This window comes from Semicossyphus pulcher, unplaced genomic scaffold (assembly GCF_022749685.1).
Source record: "Semicossyphus pulcher isolate SPU_LCO1_2020_fin unplaced genomic scaffold, fSemPul1.0.p SCAF_41, whole genome shotgun sequence".
Taxonomy (NCBI): Eukaryota; Metazoa; Chordata; class Actinopteri; order Labriformes; family Labridae; genus Semicossyphus; species Semicossyphus pulcher.
The window spans coordinates 12501-32454 of NW_027211717.1; the positions used below are offsets into that span (position 1 = coordinate 12501).

The following is a 19954-nucleotide window of genomic DNA, read 5'->3' on the forward strand; positions in this document are numbered from 1 at the left end:
GATGCGGCTGATGTTTGCACACACAGAAACAGTGACGGCTTTGACACTGACTCAGGACGGCGTTCACGTCTATTATCACCATTGAACATTCTCTGTTCAGCTTTATCAGATGTACCGCCTCAGATTTACATCCTCCACACGCTAACACACACACCACACTGTACACACTGTACACACACACACACACACACACACACACTCACGGTGGTGGAGGTCTGCGGTGAAGTGAGGACAGAGATAAACTCGGAGACATCGAGGTGATTTATGGACACGAGGATTTCAATGAATTCAGTGACTTTCATGCACGAAGAGACGAGGCTCTCTCCAGCTGATCCATATTCAACAAGGACGCCTCTGTTGTTAAAGCACTGCACGTGTGTGTGTGTGTGTGTGTGTGTGTCAGGTCCTCTCGATGCTGCAGAACCATAGAATAATGCAGAAGTTGGAACAGGTTCACATTTTGAAGGTGAACTTCTCAGAGACGCGCCGTGTTTGTGCTCGTCGATCTGTTTTTGAAGTCGAATGTTTGATGTGAAAAACACACATCCTGCCTGACGATGTGTCGAGCAACCCGAGGAATCCGTAAACACGGAGAAACTTCAGATGCAGACATGAATGACGGAGTGCAGACACACGTATATCTTAGCTTACAGCAGCAGTGTGTCTCTCTGCAGGCAGGCTGAGGACAGGCGGCTGTACCTCTTGATTTCAGAGTTCAGCTCCTGGAAGTAACAGAAAGTCTCTGCAGAAAACTTCAGCGCTCAAATCTTCTCCTGACATGTCGGAGAGAACTTTTTGTACACTGAGATAAAAGTTGTGTATTTCTACAGTTTGTGTTGCGTGGATATATTTTAAGAACCAGACGGTGTTCAGTTCAATCGGGAGCTTTTCTCTTCACAGATTTTACTCTTTCTTAAATGAGCCTAGCATAGCTTCCTTTATATAAAGTCAAATGATCCTTTTAGTTTTAAATAAGAACTGCTTATTTTCTGTCGTATTTAAAACATTACAGGGTCTGATGTTCAGATTAAACGTGGTCACATGTGAACAAGTACTCCCTCACTCTGAATACAAGGAGTCTTTATACATGTGTACAAATACTTAGATAACAGTATTTATGAGTCGCAGCAGCAGTAAATATAATCCAGCTCATAAATAACAGACAGGGAGACAGCGACGTTATTTCCTGACTGTAAATGATCTGCTGATCTGCTGATCTGCTGCCTCCGTCGGTTTGTTGCTGTCGTTTTGTTTTGGATCCAAACAAACTGTTAAAAACTCACACAAAGAAACCCACCAGCAATAAACCAGAACCTCCTGTGCTCTGTGATGTAAAATCCCTGTTTTTCTGAATGGAGTCTGGTGTGTGTGCAGAGAGCGATGTAACGTCTGTCTGTGGTTAAAACAATCATCTTCCTCTGTAACAAAAAGGTCTATCTCTGTAGGGATCCTTTCTGTCATGTTGTCACACACTTAGAAGAACAATCTGAGCCTGTTAGTAGAAACAACAAGAACTTTTATTGGACGACCTTTGACCCATCACGGATTATTGCAGCCGTTACAGCCTGTTTCACTGCTACAATCTCCTGAGACAAATCCAAAGCTGTTTGTACCTTTTAGTCATTTAGACAGAAAATATAAAAAAACACAAATACAATTTTACATTTCCTCACGTGAGTTGACCTCCAGTCTGGGACCATTAAAGCTCCATTAATCTTACAAAAATATGTTTTATTCAACCTCGACTCCGGGTCAGTAGCAGAGAAGTCTTCAGCTCCACTTCTCACAGCCGGAGCATCAGATCAAACACGGTCTAAAGTCTTTTGTACTCAGGCTCTTGTTCATCAGCTACAGTGTTACGTATCGGTTCCTCTCTTTGGCTTCCTCCAGCCTGGCCGCAGTGAAAATGCCACATTCTACATATGAATAGAAACAGGTGAGACAGACACAGAGAAGACTCCCCGCTGAATACCTAAATGTCAGCTGTAACACTGTGAAGGCTCTGGCTGCTGGGAAATTGTTCTGCTCTCGTCTACTGTGTGAAGATTTCAGAGGACAACAGAGGACGGATCCTGCTCTCTGTCTGTTTACTGAAACTTTTCAAACTTCTCTGTGCTGCTTGAGAGCCGCGAGCTGATGATCCTTCATGTCTGAGAGCGTTCAGCTCCGACAAACACAAACTGTAATCAGTCATTGTGTGTGCCTTTCAACAACAAAGCACATCCACTGGAACTAATGCGTCTCAGGAGAACACTGCCTTTATCACAGAGGAGATGAATGCACGCAGACGCTGTAGCACGCAGACGCTGTAACATGCACGCAAACGCTGTAACAAGCAGGCAGATGCTCTAACATGCACGCAGACGCTCTAACAAGCATGCAGACGCTCTAACAAGCACGCAGACGCTGTAACAAGCATGCAGATGCTCTAACATGCAGGCAGACGCTCTAACAAGCACGCAGACGCTCTAACAAGCATGCAGACGCTCTAACAAGCAGGCAGACGCTCTAACAAGCACGCAGACGCTCTAACAAGCATGCAGACGCTCTAACAAGCACGCAGACGCTGTAACAAGCATGCAGATGCTCTAACATGCAGGCAGACGCTCTAACAAGCACGCAGACGCTCTAACAAGCATGCAGACGCTCTAACAAGCATGCAGACGCTCTAACAAGCAGGCAGACGCTCTAACAAGCACGCAGACGCTCTAACAAGCATGCAGACGCTCTAACAAGCAGGCAGACGCTCTAACAAGCACGCAGACGCTCTAACAAGCACGCAGACGCTCTAACAAGCACGCAGATGCTCTAACATGCAGGCAGACGCTCTAACAAGCATGCAGACGCTCTAACAAGCACGCAGACGCTCTAACAAGCACGCAGATGCTCTAACAAGCACGCAGACGCTCTAACAAGCACGCAGACGCTCTAACAAGCACGCAGACGCTCTTTTTTTATTTCACTTTTAAAAGAGTCACACTCTGATTTTGTTTAATATTACTTAGTAAATGTTCATTTATCTTCGTTGGCTGTTAGTTGCGAACAATGACTGTATATAAAGATGGACGACGCGTCTCCATCTGCTCCCATTGTACTGAATTGATGCCAAAATAGCCCCTGTGATAGGCGCTGCCATCTTGTGATGGTAACATCATTTGGACCCAGAGACTGCACAGTAGAGATCGGCGGGTGGCACCGCTGTAGCCACTTCCGCTAACCCAAACACACTTAACTTACGGAAAAAACAGCAAGGATCCCGCACACCGGCATGTTTAACAGCAGAACAGCTTCTTGTGTTGGTCTGAGGTTAAAGTTCACAGGTATGGAAACTTCAATGACTGTAGGGATTGTTTTAGTTACGTCTCCTCTCGCCATTTGTCCACAGAGCTGTCAATCATGAGGCCACACCCCTTTTTATAGCATCAAATAACTAATTAAAAGTAAACGAAATGAACACTTGGACGTAAATCCGCATGATAAGAACTAACTATAATGACAGAAACCATGTTGGAGAAAAATGTATTTGACGTGACGTGACCATCTGTTAACATGGAGGAGGCGGGCTTTATGAGCTATACTGCAGCCAGTCAGCAGGGGGCGCTCGAAATGTTTTGACAGTCTTTGGTTGCAAAGTTCAAAATTAGCCTGAAATATTAGCGATCTGTGCTAATGTGTTGGACTGTCAGTGTTCTGGTGAAAGGCATGCTGAACAGGTGGATACCACTGAGTTTGTTTGCAAAGTCGCTGTAAACTCTAATGAAGGCAACAACAAAACAAAGCGTCAGTTTCCTTTTTTTATTTGATTTCTGAGTTTGTGTCCGGCTGCTCCGACACTAAACTTCACTTTATATTTGGAAAGAGGCTTTAACAGTTCTTTTATTCCTGCAGCTGCAGTCTGTTTCAGAGGCTCGGCACTTCTCTCATTATCATCCTCTCTCCTCTTTCCTCTGGCTCGTGTGTGTGTGTGTGTGTGTGTTTGATTCTCTCAGCTGTCTGCTTCAGTCTGCAGAGCCCGGGCCCCTCAGGAGGACACACACCTGCAGGGGCCACACTTCACAGAACATTGTCTCCCTAAACAGTCTCACACACTTTGTGCACAAACACTGACTCACTCTGTTTCCCTCATCTATTATTCACACACAATTACTGAACAAGCTTTATGACACACATATCAAATATTTATCGCCTGCTGTTGCACACGACGGCTGCTCCACAAACATTTCCATGTCTACTTGAAAACGACAGAATGACATGTTACTGTTTTTCCCCAAACATGAGATCACGTACAAAGAAGGAGGGTTTTTAGAAGATGCATTTTAACCACAAAACTTTCAAAGTTTTAAACATCAGGCTTCTTTAAATTCGCAGACTCTAAAACGTCGTCGTGACTTGAGTCCACAGTTACTGCCGCCACATTCCCTCCCCCCTGCTGTCCAGCGTTCTGAGTGGCACTTCCTGTCGCTGACCAGCACGTTTGTCTGCTTCCAGCGTCGGTCGGTTTGCACCTTATAAGTCTGTTTGTTTGATGACGGAAGGTTTTGTCCAACAGGAAGTACATCAGCGGGTCAGTGGCAGCTCTCAGTGCAGTGAGAAGCATCAGGCAGTTCTTCAGCTGGAGGAAGAGGAGACAGGAAATGTAACCAGGAACCTGCATGAATCAGTTAATGAAGAATCATTTCTATTAAAGTTAGTTTTTCTATAGTTTAGGGCCTGAATGACTCAAATGTACGAAGGGTGTCTGATGTGTTCATCCTGCAGCAGTGAAACAGGCTGTAACGCCTGCAACATAACCCTTGATGGGTCAAAGGTCGTCCACTAAAACTTCTTGTTGTTTCCACTGACAGGCTCAGATTGTTATTCTCAGTTGTAATGTTGTCATGACAACACAAAAGGTAAAATTAGGGCCCAAGTAATATGAAATGAAGTCACCTCGATCGTGTTGGAGAGTGGATGACAGAGGTTGTGCTCAGGTGAGTAAGTGGGCAAATGTTGATGATGGACCAGAGAGATGAAGATGGGTTTGAAGATGTGATAGGGCAGCAGACACACTGAGAGAACAGCCTGTGAGGAGCAGGTCAAAGTGTTACCATAGAGACCGAATGAAATGATCATTTTATGACCCGAGAGAGGACAATTAATCACAGTTACAGTGTCTATAAACAAGGTCGTTCATTCACAGTAACATAGATCTCCCACCCACCTGGATGACCACGATGTTCCGGAGCACCCTCCCCAGCAGCCTGTGGGAGGTGGGGACTTTGGTGCAGCGCCGGGAGCGTCTGATGTGTCCCAGCACGATCATGTAGCACAGCAGCACCAGCAGGTAGAACACAAAGAACAGGATTATCAGAGGGACAGTGAACGCAGCAGACAGGCTGCCCCCGAGCTCCACCGCTGGGCTGTAACACACCCCCGCTCCTCCCCCTCCTCCTCTCTCCGCCCCTCCATCCCCGCCGGCTGCAGCCTCCTTCACAGAGTAGTACACGGTCACCGGCACGATACCCCCGACCGCCACCACCCACACGGCGACACACACCCGGCTGGCAAAGGCCGTCCTGGTGAGGCAGGAGAAGAAGCCGTTAGGCAGCAGGGTGGTGCAGGCGCTGGGGTGGGAGGCGTGGGTGTGCTGGATGAGGGAGGCGAAGCGGCTCAGGGCGACCAGCGTGAGGATGACGAGGCTGATGTAGATGTTGATGTGGAGCAGCGGTGTGATGGCGTGCAGGACGAGCTGGCACAGCACGCCGCTCAGACGCCACAAAGAGCCCCAGGCGTAGTACGCTGAGAGGAAGGGCGCGGTGAGGGTCAACATAAGGTTAGAGACACTCAGGTGGGACAGATAAACGTGGGTGGAGGAGATGGAGGGGATGCTGCGCCAGAATACCCAGAGAGAGAGAACGTTTCCCGGGAGAGCGATGAGGAAGAGGAGGGTGTAGGCGGAGGGAAGGAAGAGGAGCGTGGTGGCGGTGGGGCAGAGGGAGAGGACGGAGGAGGAGGAGGAGGAGGAGGAGGAGGAGTTATCGGGCGGAGAAGTGTTTAGTGCGAGCTCCATCTGATCTGTAGGAACACAAAAGGAACAGATAACTACGAGAGAAACAAATGTGTCGTTCAGCAGAGACACAGAAACAGTCAGTGAGACAGTAAATGATAAGACAGATCTGCTGCTCCTCTCATCCTCCCTCTGCTCACTCAAACATCAAAGGATTCAGAATTTCATCCTCGTGTAACTTCAGTGGAAGAAGAACATCCTGAAGCTTCACTCACTTATGGAGCTGTGAGTCTTTGTAGAAATAAATGACATGTGTTTGTTTTCAGGATGAAGTCTTTACATTGTCAGAATATTCTCCTGATAATAATAAATTAAACTGTTTGTTTTGTGCCTGAGCACGGACATCCGCTGTCACAGCTGATGAGTTTTAGAAACCAGCTCTTCCCTTTTCACGTCTTAAGTATAAAGACGAAACCGTTTTCAGTATAAAGTATAGTATACATAAAGTATAAATAAGTGAGGAGATTAATTATAATCAATAACAATGAATGAAAAATGTACGACCTGTCAGACATGAGACCAGCTGATGATGTACGCACCGATGACAGGAGCTCTATGACCAAACCATTTACAGATGAGTCTAGCCACAGACTCAGTTCTCAGCCCGCGCGTTACTTCCTGTTTCCTTTCAAACTAAAGGTTTCTGTGAACAGCTCAACACCTCGGAGCTGCTCTCTTGCGTGACTAAATCTATATTTAGACTCGGTTTGCTTTCTCAGCGCACCTTTCACAACCTGTGCAGCGGAGAATAGAAAGCGAGTGTAAGAAGAGCTGCTGCTACGCTCAGTGTGTTTTAATTAGGGCGTAAGTGTAGCACAAGCTGACAGCACTGCAACAGCACACGTTAGAACTGTGAGGCAGATGGAGTCCTACACTGAAATGTTCAACCTCCTTTTAATTTACACTCCTTCTCTTTAATATTTTGTTTTAATTAAAGTCCAGGTCAGCGGCACAGTGGGATAGTGGCTGTCGCCTCACAGCTAGGAGGTTCCTGGTTTGATTCCCGGTTCAGGCGTAGCGGGCCTTCCTGTGTGGAGTGTGCATGTTCTCCCCGTGCATGCGTGGGTTCCCTCCGGGTACTCCGGCTTCCTCCCACAGTCCACAGACATGCTCGTTAGGTTCATCGGTGACTCTGACTGTAGGTGTGAGTGTGAAAGGTTGTCTGTCTGTGTGTGTCAGCCCTGTGATTGACAGGTGACCTGTCCAGGTGTAACTCCGCCTCTCGCCCAGTGACAGCTGGGATAGGCTCCAGTCCCCCCCCCCCCCGTGATGGATGGATGGATGGATGGATGGAAAGACAGCAGCATTAAAAAATATAAACAACAGACTTTATGAAACACAAATGATATGAATTTTAATTTGTGCTTATTATCCTTCATCGTGTTGTTATGACTGCGCAGGCTGACACACTCGTCTAGTTAGACTTTATGAGCTGAGACATCAGACATGTCAAAGGCCCTCAGCAGAGACGCAGTCGGCCAACAGAACGACCTGCACACAGAACATGAATAATATTAGAGTCTATCTGCTCTGCACTGAAGTGATGGCTGGTGATCTGCTTGTTTCTTAACCCTGTCTGTATTTATTCTGCCTGAGGGGGGCGCTGCTGTTCTAGTTCTAGCTGAGGAGCAAAGAGAGTCATTGTGATACATACTGATCCTTTACTCCAGTAACCTGCTCACAGCACACTGAGGAAATACTCTGTCACATGTATGAGTCCTTACAGTGTTACTTCACTGACATGTGAGTTTATTCAGGACCTGTTTTATAAACCCGTTAAATGTTTCGTCACTAAAGTTGTCAGATAAACGTGCTGAAGGAAAGAACACATTTACTTCTAAACTCGACTTAAATTAAATGTCTTCATAATTTATATTTCTTGATTGAAATTCTCGGTTATGGATCAGAACAGAACGCTGCTTTTAAACATCCCGTCAGGATCCGATAAGAAGAGTTATCAGAACGTTTTGTAACGTGTCGGAGACGCTCCGACAGAGAGCTGACACTTTCTGTGTCAGCCTGAGATCACTATCGCCATCATGAAAGCTGAGGTTGTGAAAAGTTTCCGTCACTGTCACGATTGTAATAAAGTCTCCTGTTCTGTCTGCTCGGTGAAAAACTGCAGGGTTGCACAGCGGTCTGACCTTTGTTTCATCCGTACCTGAAAAGAGATTTAAACAAAAAAAATCAATCTTTCATAAAGTATCAGACGTGGAGAGGAAGTTCTGCTGGACCACAGAGAAACTGTTTGTGATCAACGTTGAGCTTTTTTTAAGAAACCACGTTTGTGCAGCTGAATTGTGACTGCATTATGCTAATCAAGCTAGCGTTAGCTGCTAAGCTTTGCTAACACCGTCTCGTCCACGTGGTCACTTCTGGCTCCAAAAAAACAAGATGGCGTCCGGCTGCAAAACAGTAGACCACAGACCGATGAGTGACCACACGGTGGCTACGTCCACGATTTATGTGTCAACAACTGTCGCACGGATCGGCTTCAATATGACGCGCTGCTATCAGCTTCATACTGTTTTATTAGGGTGTGTGTGTGTGTGTGTGTGTGTGTGTGTGTGAGAGAGAGAGAGAGAGAGAGAGAGACGACATGTGAGGCTTTCTCACAGTCTATCACTTCCTGTGTCACTTTTTTCACACCTATTAGTGACCTCTGGCGTGTTGTTGACAGACTGTTGCCTTTAAAGACTGCACACCTTTTTTGGTAGATTGTAAGCCTGCTTTGATAAAAGTTACGCCCCAGAGACGTGTTGTACGTTAACCAGAGCCCAACGTGTTCAGCAGCCTGACGTATGAGGCTCCTGAAACCTGACGCGGTGCCACGTCTGTGTCAGAAACAGAGCCGCAATAACAGGATGCGTATGACCGATTCTAATCTCAGCGTGTGGCTCAACAGAGAGAGGCTCCTTTTCATGGAGGGAAATGTGAACAGAACTGGTAACAGTCACAATTTAGCACGATAACAGTTTGTAACCAAGTAAAGCTAACCAATCTCATAATGTTGATCAATCACTCACACACGATGACACTTTTCAGTCGCTCCTGTTCCTGGAGTTCTGACATCATTTCCTCTTTGTGGTAACTCAGCAGGTCATGGAGGCCAGGTGGGAAAGTTAACCGGAAACAAAGCGACCAACGTGTGGATATTTGGAAACCAGTACATTAGGGGGGAAAATCCACAGATGGCCGTTAATGGCGGCCGGTTTGTAAACAAACGTCTGTGTGAGGACACATTTTGCACCGTATGACTCGGCAAAGGAAATAAGAAGGCTGTTTGCTTACACCAAATACTTTATTAAACATTATATACATTAGCAGCAGACTCTGCTGGACAGAGTGGATGACGGCACCATCTCTTAATCTTCCACGGCATCGTTAGCTGCATGACACGTCCTGTAGAAATGGGACAGCCCAGTCAGATCGGATTCAGGAACCTCTTTCTCCTGAAGGTTGCAGCTGACTTGGCTGATGTTCGTGTTTCCTCTGTCGGTCCTCTTACCGTCCATTTCAACCGTCGAGCTGCTCCCACTGACTCCAGAAACTTCTCGCACTCGAAACACGTTGCTCACCAAGCGCAGCACCTCCTTCCTCAATGAGGAGGACAACAGGAAGTACATGACGGGGTCCAGGCAGCTGTTTAGGGCCGAAAACAGCAGAGCCACCTCATTGGCTTTGTCCGCCACGCCCCGCCAGAAACAGGAAGTGTCTGTGATCTGTGTTTTAATGTAGAAAACTCTGACCGTGTGATAGGGGACGAAGCAGACGGTGAAGAGGAAGAGGATGAAGAAGGACTTCTTGGCAGAGCGAACGTAGTGCGACGCATTGGGCAGGTCCGGTTTCTCCTGCGACGCTCTGAGGAGCTTTAGGGCGATTTTTCCGTAAGACACGACCAGAGAGACGAACACGAGCCAGAAGAGGACCAGCAGGACGATGTTGATGTACGCCTTCCACTTGGTTTTATGGAGCATCTTGTAGTGGAAACACCTGGAAACGACAAACTAATCAGTTAGCTCAGGTTGCTCTTATCACACATGCTGCAGTAAATACTCAGCTCGACTCAAGACTACAACATCACAGCCGTAACATGTTAGAAATCAATAAATCATAATGTGTGAAAAGGAAAACAAGTCATAAATAAACACCTATAATAAATAACAACTCAAATTAAAAGCCAGACTGTAAAGAGACAGTAGGTCTTTAATTTCCTGTTAATTACAGAGAGCGTTTGTGACTGTGATATCCAGGGCCATAAAAACAGGAGGCTCGCTCTCAGGAACTTCATGAAACACAAAGAGAAGCAGCAGAGGACCGAAGTGATCTGGCTGGAACAAAACATGAACGATCTCTGATGTGTGGAGGAGCGAGGCCGTCTTCATAAACAAGTTAGAGGACTTTAAAATCTATTTTTAACTGTATGATACAGACAGCCAGAGCAGCGTCTTAAGGAAGGGCGTCAGGGTTAGCTGTATTGTTCTTACTGACTTTTCAGGTAATCAAGTAAAAAGGGAAGTCTATACAGCCACTACAAGAGCATGAGTTAATGTGTCAGTCAGCTGAGTTAAAAACGGTTAAGGACGCAGGTTTACCTACATTACTTCAGTTTGCTGTGCATTGGGGTCATTTGGTGAGACTGAGATGTAGAAATTAATATCATCAGCATAAAACTGGTAATTAACCAGTTGATGTGTTGATATATAATGAAAACAAAAGTGGTCCGAGGAAGCTTCCTTGGGGAATCCCGTTTTCAATACACTGAGTCTCTTCTGCACAACAACCCAGGCTGACAAGAAGTAGAGGGTTTAATTATTGTTATCACCAACCTGTCATTCTGCGAGTGATTCTTTGACACCAGGAGCGTCACAGTCAAAGCCAAGGCCACGATCCAGACGGTCGCGCAGATAACAGTGCTCCACTTTGTGGCCCGCAGCCTGTGCTGCACCCCTGCAACGCGGTGTATCTTCAGGTATCGATCCACACTGATCAGCCCCAACAACGTCACGCTGATGTACATGTTCATGTAGAAGAGATTTCCCACCACTTTACACAAAGTGGGACCCAGGTTCCACACGTTCCCCTGGCTGTGGTAGAGAATCCTGAAGGGCAGACAAACCACCAGCAGCAGGTCCGCGAACGCTACGTTAATGAGAAACACCCGCACAGAGTTCTTCTTCGAGTGAACGCAGAAGAAAACCCACAGAGCCACCAGGTTCCCAACGAGTCCCAGGACGAAGATTATAGAGTAGAGCACCGCCAACGGGCTTTGAAGAGCGTCGTAATCCACACAAGTTTGTTGGGTCGTGTTGAGGTTCATCTCACTGGGAAAGAGGGAGGTGTTCAGAGTCTGCACGGTGGTGGTCATGGACAGCGTGGTCGAGGAGTTTCTGGTCATGCTGGTTTTTGTGATTCTCAGCCCTGCAGATAGAAACAGGGGAAATGTGTTGGATCAGCTGCGATCTGTTTTGAAAGTTTGCTACACGTGAGAAAGAGTGGGCTTTGTTTGCTAACCAGGGTCAGGCTGTCTGGATTTGCCCAAATCAAACCAGCTGAGCACCAGCCCTTAAAAAACAGCGTTGCTACTGTGGTTAGGAGATGATTGCTCTGTCTGTGATATCATCTTTAAACCATATAAACCACCTGAGTCTGCAGAGCTGCAGAACATTTTACTCGTTGTTTTACATGTGCATGCTCAGTAAGTTAACTGCAAGGAGCTTATAGCGAAAGATCAGATTGAGAGCTCGATTTCCTGCTGCCAGTCCAACTAACTTAAAGATGTTTCTCATATTGAAATGATAGCATAAAATACTCACCTAGTCATTGAAGAAATACTTTGTTTGTTGCAGAAAGAAGTAGATCGCGTGTGGTTTTTATTTCCTTCTCTGTTTGTTCCCTCAAGTTTATAAAAAACTGTCCAAACTTTGCTGCATCTTCTCCTTCTGTTATCGTATACTCGACTTTCTGCTGCCGTATCTCTCTGTGGCCAAAAATAAGAACAGCTGCGTACAGGACTGCCTCCCTCTTTTGTTGCCTCTCTGAGAAGCGTGCCCTCCCCTGCTGCGGCGCTGAGAGTAGATGGAGAGACGCTGAAGTGCAGAATGTGGTGATGTAGCAGAGAGAAAACTGAAACTGTGGTCGACCCCTCCTTCTTTCCTCACAACCAGCTTCTGCAGAACCCAGGCCGAGAGGGAGAGAGACAGGCAGGGCTTAGTGATTACACACAGAGGGTACGCAGTGGGAGAGCAGAGCTTGTATGTACACAATATGCTCTGATTATAATGTAGAGGTATCTGCTGAGTGAAGCCGACTGTAAAAGAAAAAGGCTCCTAAAATACAACCGCATGTCCTCCAAGTGTTTACAGCAGAGCCTTCAGAGGACAGCACGGTCTGGTTGAAACTTCCATCCAAGAGATTTTTAACATGCCGGATATAAATGAGTACAGGGTACGAAAAGTTCTGGAACTGCTCCGTAGACGTGTTCATCCTGCAGCAGTGAAAGAGGCTGTAAATGCTGCAACACAACCCTTGATGGATCAAAGTGCGTCTTTAGCTCCAAAGACTTGTTCGTTTGTTTGTGGTGTTCTGTGATTTTGGTGTTTAAAATGAGCTTTAGAGACCCAAACAGACGTCAGATCTCTCTCTGCAAACACACCAGACTCCATTCATAAAAACAGCGATTAAAACTCACAGAACACAGGAGGAGCTGGTCTACTGCTGCCTCAGTTGGTTAGGTTGTTTATGGTATTGTGTGACTTTAATGATGTAAATGGTTTGTTCAGATAAAACACGTTTATTGTGTGACACATGATGGTACAAAAACCTATAGGCAGCAGCAGAGCAGCAGCTCCTGTGTCCTGAGAGCTTAAATCAGTGTTTTTATGAATGGAGTCTGGTGTGTCTGCAGAGAGCGATGTAACGTCTGTGTGTGGTTAAAACAATCATCTTCCTCTGTAACAAAAAGGTCTATCTCTGTAGGGATCCTTTCTGTCATGTTGTCACACACTTAGAAGAACAATCTGAGCCTGTCAGTGGAAACTAGTGGTTTGCCTAAAAGGAGAACATCACAGGAAAAACAAGCGCTGTGCTCTTGACTTACTTCCAGATTTTTGACTTACTTCCTTTGTGACCAGAAGTGCGTCTTTGTTTTCTTGTAACCACAAAAGTTGAACATGAAATGAGTCATTAGGGAATCCAAAGAGTTGGTAACTACGTTCACTTCGTCATTGTTCTGAAAGTAAATATTTATCCATCCCTCCGTCAGCTCGACATGTTTAAAAATCTTTCTCCATCACGTATAATGTATAATAATAATAATGTACGAGTTGATGAATTCCTCTTGTGATTCTCTCCTGAAAGTTAGGAAACATAAAAGAAATGACTTAATCTAAACGACCACAAATGGACCTTGTTATTCAGACACTGTAGAAACACCCCAACACATGTATCACACGGTCTCCTCTCATCCACCTACACTGATGAGTTTTATGTGTGTGTGGTCGTGCTGGGTGAAGGTTTGGAGGCTTGGGTGTGTCGCGCACATGTGGTTCTTGTTATTTATAGTTGGGTGTCGCTCTTTAATTAGCAGAAAACCACCATTAAACTGACGACTCTGTCTGCTCTGCTCCTCAGCCTCACTGTGTGCTGCTGGCGTCCAAAGAGAACTCGGCTCCGGTCAAGTTGGGGGGGTTCGGAGTCGCAATCCAGCTCGGAGAGTCGGGACTGGTGGCAGGAGGTACAGCAAACACAAACATATTAGACACTTGAATGGACATTACATTACACAGGTCAAGGAAACCAGGTCATCAAAACAGGTAGTACATTTTATTTGCAAGGGGAACTCACAAGGTAGATAAGGTATAGAAAGGCGTGAGAGTGTTGCTGCTGATTTTCAACTGTGAAAACGTTTCCTTTTTCTAGTTTAGAGACATAACAATATAAACTTCTGTGACCCCAGGTCGAGTAGGAACCCCCCACTTCATGGCCCCCGAGGTGGTGAAGAGGGAGCCTTACGGTAAACCTGTGGACGTGTGGGGCTGCGGAGTCATCCTCTTCATCCTCCTCTCAGGGTGTCTGCCTTTCTACGGCACCAAGGAGCGTCTGTTTGAAGCCATCTGCAAAGGAAAGTACAAGGTGAGGAGACACAAGAGTCCCCACTTAGAGAGGAAAACACTCTTTAAAAGGATCTTTCAGTCGCTGGTTGTCCGGTTATTTAAAGGAGTTAAAAATACCTCGTTTTTATTTTACACCATTTAAAGCTGAAAAGGTGTTAGCAGGTAGCCCCCCAGCACAGGACCAGGTCGCCATGGATGATCAGAAGTTGGTGTTTCAGCCACAAGATCAATTTGAGTTACTTGGTGCATCCCTGTAAGGTCTTTGTCGATACCTGTGTGTGTAGATGAATCCGCGTCAGTGGGGCCACATCTCAGAGAGCGCTAAGGACCTGGTGAGACGCATGCTGATGCTGGACCCTGCAGAGAGGATCACCGTGTACGAGGCTCTGAACCATCCCTGGCTGAAGGTAACACTTCATGAAATCATCCTCATTCAGGTATGCTGAGCACAGACACAGGTAGCTGCTAATCAGTGCTAACATATAAATACTGAGTGTAAACAGTGTGTGAGACGTGTTGGACGGTCTGTTCGTCCAATAAAGCGCACACACAGATTATCTGTCTGATATTTACATGAACAAATCTCCAAAAGGCTCCAACAGCACAAACACGGCCCAGAGGTTACGTTCAGTGACTGAGTTAGCTGAGGGGACACCTAGCAGACAGCTAGCAGCTCCCAGCTGTCACTCAAAGAGGCCACGCCCCTAATGCTGCATCACTGTAAGCCTTGATATAATGTAAACAGGTGAGCTGTATAAAGATTCTCCCGTACAGTTGTCATGAAGAGAGAAATGAGCTATAGAGACCCAAACTGTTTTTTGTACCAGGCTGTAAACATGTTTATTTCTGCTGTAAAGTTTAACATGGGGCTCTATGGGGACTGACTCACTGCTGGAGGCAGCCTCAAGTGGACACCAGAGGAACTGCAGGTGTTGGGAGGATCTCTGGAGGATGCTCTTTCATTAGGAAGACAGTTAATCTACGGACGTTTTCTCCACACTGAAACTGAGAGCAACAAAAAACAGAAACAGAAACCACATGTTCTTTTTCATGTGACATAAACATCTCGTTTGAAACTAAATTTGCCTCAAAACTCTAAAAATGTATTTCATGGTTTGTAAAATACGAAGTGTGGGTAGTTTGTACGACGTGCTCCAAACCAGGCAGGCCAGAGCATCACGTAACAATCGGCCGCTCGCTGCCACAGCTCTACAACAGGAAACAATGACAGTGAGCGGCGGCTCGGAGGTGTTACTGATGTCATGTGTTGTCAGCAGAAGCTTTTATTGTGTCGTCTCCTGTCGACAGTGATGGAGCCGTGCTTCAGCTGGAAGATTTGACAATTCAACTGAGAGACGGGCGTCTGGGGGCTGAGTGACACATCGTTCATCACAGTTTAAAGAGCTCACCGTGCTGTGTTGTAGTCCACGTGTCAGAGCCTGACTCATGTTTGCTGGAGCTGGACGGAGATCATGTCCAGTTGAAGCAGAATAATGAAACTCTTTGTTGTGTTTATCTTTGTTTTTGTTTAGGACACAAACGACTAACACCTCCTCTTTCCTTCTTAGATATAGTTACCCAACACCTCCACACCTACCACAGTGCTAGAGCTGTTACTTAAATATTGCAGCATTGCCCCGTTGCACAACTTCCTCAGCAGCGTCCTGAAACTCTGACAACTACAAAGAAACACAGTGACAAGGTGTCATGCAGCTGATTAACTAGAACCTGATTTGTTTCCACTGAAATGTAATGTGTAAGAAGTCTCACTAATGTTGGCTGACAGAGTTTTAGTTTAGTTTGATAAACACAGAATAACTCATATTTAATATCAACGGGAAATTTAGATTTATATTTGATACAGAATTATCCACAGAGGTGTCCTGTCTCTAAAACAAGTGGACTCCTCCCCATCCTCCTCTCAGGTGTCTGAGAGTGTTCAAAATGCCAAACACTACTACACTACTCGCAGCCCGTCCTGATGTGGCCTAAATGTGTGTAGCATGCAAACAGAAGCTAAATGTGCAGTACGCCAAAAACACCCGGATGTTGTTCTGGTTCAGAAAAAATCTCCAGTATGCATCGGACCAGTCTGCCTCACCTGCTGTATCCCACAATGCAAAGCGCTGAAACATCACAGCGGCAGTTGAAATGACGGACAGCAGCAGAAGGCGGCGCCGTAGCTAAAGAAGCAGCTTTCTGCTGTTGTTCACTTCTGCTTTCCAAAACCAGAAACTGGCGCCTGGCGTTGCATACGGCTAAATACATGTGAACAGCTCCGTCCTACAGACGTCAGCTGAGCGCAGTATGCAGTGTGACATTTCGAACACAGCCTGAGTGATGCAGGTTCGTGTTCATCCGACTCTCCGGTGCTCATCAGGCCTTTGAGGGCTTGTTCCTCTGAGACCTGCAGGACGCAGACGTGCAATCAATAGAATCATTTGTCCGGCTTAAATACAACCTGGTCTTAAAAGTGAGCTGACTTTGACATTTCAGAGGAAAGCTTTGGGAACCAAAACAATGTTCCAAATATGAAGCAATTTAAAAGCTGAATTTTACTTCTGCTTCCTGGTTCCTGAATGCAACACGTCTTTTATTCCTGCAAACACAGGCTGCAAACATTATCTGCATGTACGTAGCTTTCTGCCAGGACGTGTTAGCGTGTAGTCACGCATCAACGCAACAGAGTGTCTGTTTGTTAGCTACCAGCTAGCATGATGGCTAACAACGCAACGCTGTGAAAGACGAACTGTAGTTTGAACATCGGACGCTTTTTACCACTTTGGAATAAAAGCAGAAAATCGATAAGCAGAATCGGAATCGATTAGACCCAGACCATCCTGAACCCTGGCTCTGTCGTTCTCTGTAAAACTCTGCGTGTGTCACTTTAAGCTTTTGTGGTGTCAGCTGTTTTCTTTTTCTGTCTTTGATTTCCCAGGAGAGGGACAGGTACGCCTACAAGATCCACCTGCCAGAGACCGTGGAGCAGCTGAGGAAGTTCAACTCCAGGAGGAAGCTCAAGGTCTGCATGTACACACACACGCACACGCACACGCACGCTCAGAGCTTGATGACCCACTTTGCTGAGAGATAAATGTTCTGTGTCGTGCTTCAGGGGGCCGTCCTGGCTGCAGTGTCCAGTCACAAGTTTAACTCGTTCTACGGCGACCCCCCCGAGGAGATCCATGACTTCTCTGAAGACCCCACCTCCTCAGGTTCACACTCACACACACTCACATCTGGCACACTTTCACACTCACACGTCCTCCCTCGTGTTTCCTTCCTCTTCTTTCTCACTCTGACCTCAAACCAACAACATTCTGTAAATTCACCACATTGAGGAAGATGCCGTGCAGACTTCTCACACAGGAAAACAGATGCGTGTTCTGATCTGCAGTGTGATATTTGATGACATCATGCAGGTTAACAAACACCTGAGAGCTTTCGATGTTTCATTAGCATCACAAACCTCACACATAAAAACGGGTCTGATTATTTGGTGAAAAAGTTTCACCCTTCGTTCGACATTTCTCTTTGGCTGTTGCTCTTTCAAAATAAAAGTCCCACACGTTAGTTCTGCATCGTCTCTTTCCAACCAGATAAACATGAATTCAAAAGGCTTAAAGGTGGAAGAACTCAAATCTGGAGTCAAACTTTGTCTTATGTGTTTTTGGAAGGGGAAATGAGACCGTCCCGTCTGACGCCAATCATTTACACTCAACACTCAGACTGAGTCAACATCTGAACAAGAAGCACTATTAGCATAATGTTCTGAGATATGAGTGCACACTTTTGTTCTTTTAACATTAAGAGACGTCATCTGACAGCTCTCAGAATAAGTGTTACTGGAACACGACACATTTCACTTCCTGTTTTTACTCCAGACTGAGCGGACAAATCTTCCTGAGCTACAAACGGGCCGTGACAAACTGTCAACATAAAACAGCTGATAAACCAAGTATCCTCTGAACGTGAGCCAGAACCAAACGAGTTATCTTTCAACACCAGAAGGTTAACGAGTCCGTTATAAACTTTAATCAATAATCAATTAAAGATTTACAGTAATGATTATAACAGGTACTCCTTTTCCATACACAACAAACCCCCACTTCTGTTTGTGTTTCTAGAGACACACACAGGTTCCTGTCACACACACACACACACACACACACACACACACACACACACACACACACACACACACACGCTTTCCCAGACTCTTACATTGTAACTCATTCTGATGGTTTCATCGTGTTGATTCATCCGCACCATGTCTGCTTCTTTTAATGCTTCCACCTGCTAGGACTTCTAGCAGCAGAACGTAGGTATCCTCTGCTTCTGTGTGAGTGCGTGCGTGCGTGCGTGCGTGCGTGCGTGCGTGCGTGCGTGCGTGCGTGCGTGTTTCAGGTAGCCTGTTTTTAATTAGGAGAATCAGAGCGGCTGAATGATGCAGAAAACGTCTCTGTCCTGCAGAGGCCTTCAGAGAACCTTGATGAGAGAAGTGTGTGTGTGTGTGTGTGTGTGTGTGTGTGTGTGTGTGTGTGTGTGTGTGTGTGTCTGTCTTGCAGGTGCTGTGTCTCAGGTGTTGGACAGTCTAGAGGAGATCCACGCTCTGACAGACTGCAGTGAGAAGGATCTAGATTTCCTGCACAGTGTTTTCCAGGACCAGCATTTACACACACTGCTGGACGTGAGTGTCAACACACACACACACACACACACCTCCAGTAAGACGTCGGATTTAGTTTGTATGTTTGCATGCGTGGTCTGCCCTCAGTCACAGCAGACAGACAGACAGACAGACAGACAGACAGACAGCTGACTGTCGACTACAATCTGCACGACTTCTGCCCAAAGATGAAGACTCAGAAACTTTTCACACGCAGCCCAAAGAATAAGATGAGACGTGTGCAGCTTCTCTGCAGACAGACACCAGGAGCCGGTTTCACAAACATGTTTCAGACTGCTCTGTGATAGGCCAGTCTCACTGCTGCTCATTGGTTAGTCTAATGTTGGACCGTTTCACAAGCATAAAGACGGACTCATTTTAGGAAGTTAGACACCTTACCCCCAGCCGAGCTCAGCTCTAACACCATGTTACCATGGTAACGATCAGTGACACCTGCTGACCAGTAGCACCACATTTTGTCAACGTCTTTGATGGTCCTCTCAACGGTCGGATTTACTGTTGCTGCATTTTTTCCCATATGAGGCGTTGTTGTTGTTGTTGTTGTTGTTGTTGTTGTTACACTCGTCGCTGAATTTTCAAAGTAAAATGTCCTTCAAACTGTTGAACTCCTCCAACAGACAAACATTTTCTGCTGCAGTAAACAGACTTGAGCGGTTAGATGCTGTTACTCGGTCGGCCATTTTTTGTTTTGAAAAAAGTCTTAATTTACCCAGAATTCAATGCACCATAGTCCTGCTAAACCGCTCTGTGAAACGGATGAATTTAGACTATTTCTTTGTTAAACCGGCGCCAGCACACACACACCTGTTCTCTGAGGCTACACGTGTCCTGTTGGTGCCTTTACGAAGCCAGCAGAAGGCTGTTGAGTCACGTCGTTAGTTAACAGCAGGCGCTTTGGACACATCTGGATACTGTAATAAAAGCCGTCTGTCAGCACGATGAGCTGGTCTCTGCACGATTAGAACGAGCGGTGAAGAAGATGAAGACGTTTCATGCAGCAGAAGTCATAAATAGCTCACACCATGATGATGCTCATCGTCTGCAGGCCGTGCAAAAAGGTCAAGTTGTTTTCAGATGTGTCATTAAACTCCTCTCCTAATTTAT

General features: G+C 46.1%; 3 protein-coding genes across 5 annotated transcripts in view; 1 reads left to right on the forward strand and 2 right to left on the reverse strand.

Moving 5' to 3' along the window:
• Positions 1-19954, forward strand: part of LOC138608253 (peripheral plasma membrane protein CASK) — a 60069-nt gene that overhangs the window by 5641 nt on the left and 34474 nt on the right. For 2 of the 3 annotated variants that reach the window (XM_069680792.1, XM_069680793.1), the window contains exons 4-10: positions 13679-13781; positions 14004-14179; positions 14445-14567; positions 17099-17182; positions 17276-17375; positions 18464-18481; positions 18729-18850. In XM_069680792.1, the coding sequence (XP_069536893.1) occupies positions 13679-13781; positions 14004-14179; positions 14445-14567; positions 17099-17182; positions 17276-17375; positions 18464-18481; positions 18729-18850 (726 nt within the window). The remainder of the gene's footprint in view (positions 1-13678; positions 13782-14003; positions 14180-14444; positions 14568-17098; positions 17183-17275; positions 17376-18463; positions 18482-18728; positions 18851-19954) is intronic. The other variant, XM_069680794.1, reaches the window with a different exon arrangement.
• LOC138608255 (probable G-protein coupled receptor 82) lies at positions 3838-6049 on the reverse strand. Its single transcript, XM_069680795.1, has 3 exons — positions 5201-6049; positions 4930-5061; positions 3838-4612 (listed from the first exon to the last, which is right to left on the reverse strand). Exons 1-3 carry the CDS (start codon positions 6047-6049, stop codon positions 4340-4342), a joined length of 1254 nt encoding a protein of 417 aa, XP_069536896.1. The 3' UTR covers positions 3838-4339.
• Positions 9329-12044, reverse strand: LOC138608256 (probable G-protein coupled receptor 34). Its single transcript, XM_069680796.1, has 3 exons — positions 11863-12044; positions 10876-11467; positions 9329-10039 (listed from the first exon to the last, which is right to left on the reverse strand). Exons 2-3 carry the CDS (start codon positions 11442-11444, stop codon positions 9412-9414), a joined length of 1197 nt encoding a protein of 398 aa, XP_069536897.1. The 5' UTR covers positions 11445-11467; positions 11863-12044; the 3' UTR covers positions 9329-9411.

Bases quoted from the DNA above. Each gene is read 5' to 3' on its own strand.
- LOC138608255 (XM_069680795.1), bottom strand. From the start codon at position 6,049: ATGGAGCTCGCACTAAACACTTCTCCGCCCGATAACTCCTCCTCCTCC. The intron at 5,062-5,200 runs GTGGGTGGGAGA...TGCTCCTCACAG, and splicing joins GGAACATCGTGGTCATCCAG to GCTGTTCTCTCAGTGTGTCT. The intron at 4,613-4,929 runs GTGACTTCATTT...CTCTTCCTCCAG, and splicing joins CACTCTCCAACACGATCGAG to CTGAAGAACTGCCTGATGCT.
- LOC138608256 (XM_069680796.1), bottom strand. From the start codon at position 11,444: ATGACCAGAAACTCCTCGACCACGCTGTCCATGACCACCACCGTGCAG. The intron at 10,040-10,875 runs GTTGGTGATAAC...TGTCGTTTCCAG, and splicing joins AATCACTCGCAGAATGACAG to GTGTTTCCACTACAAGATGC.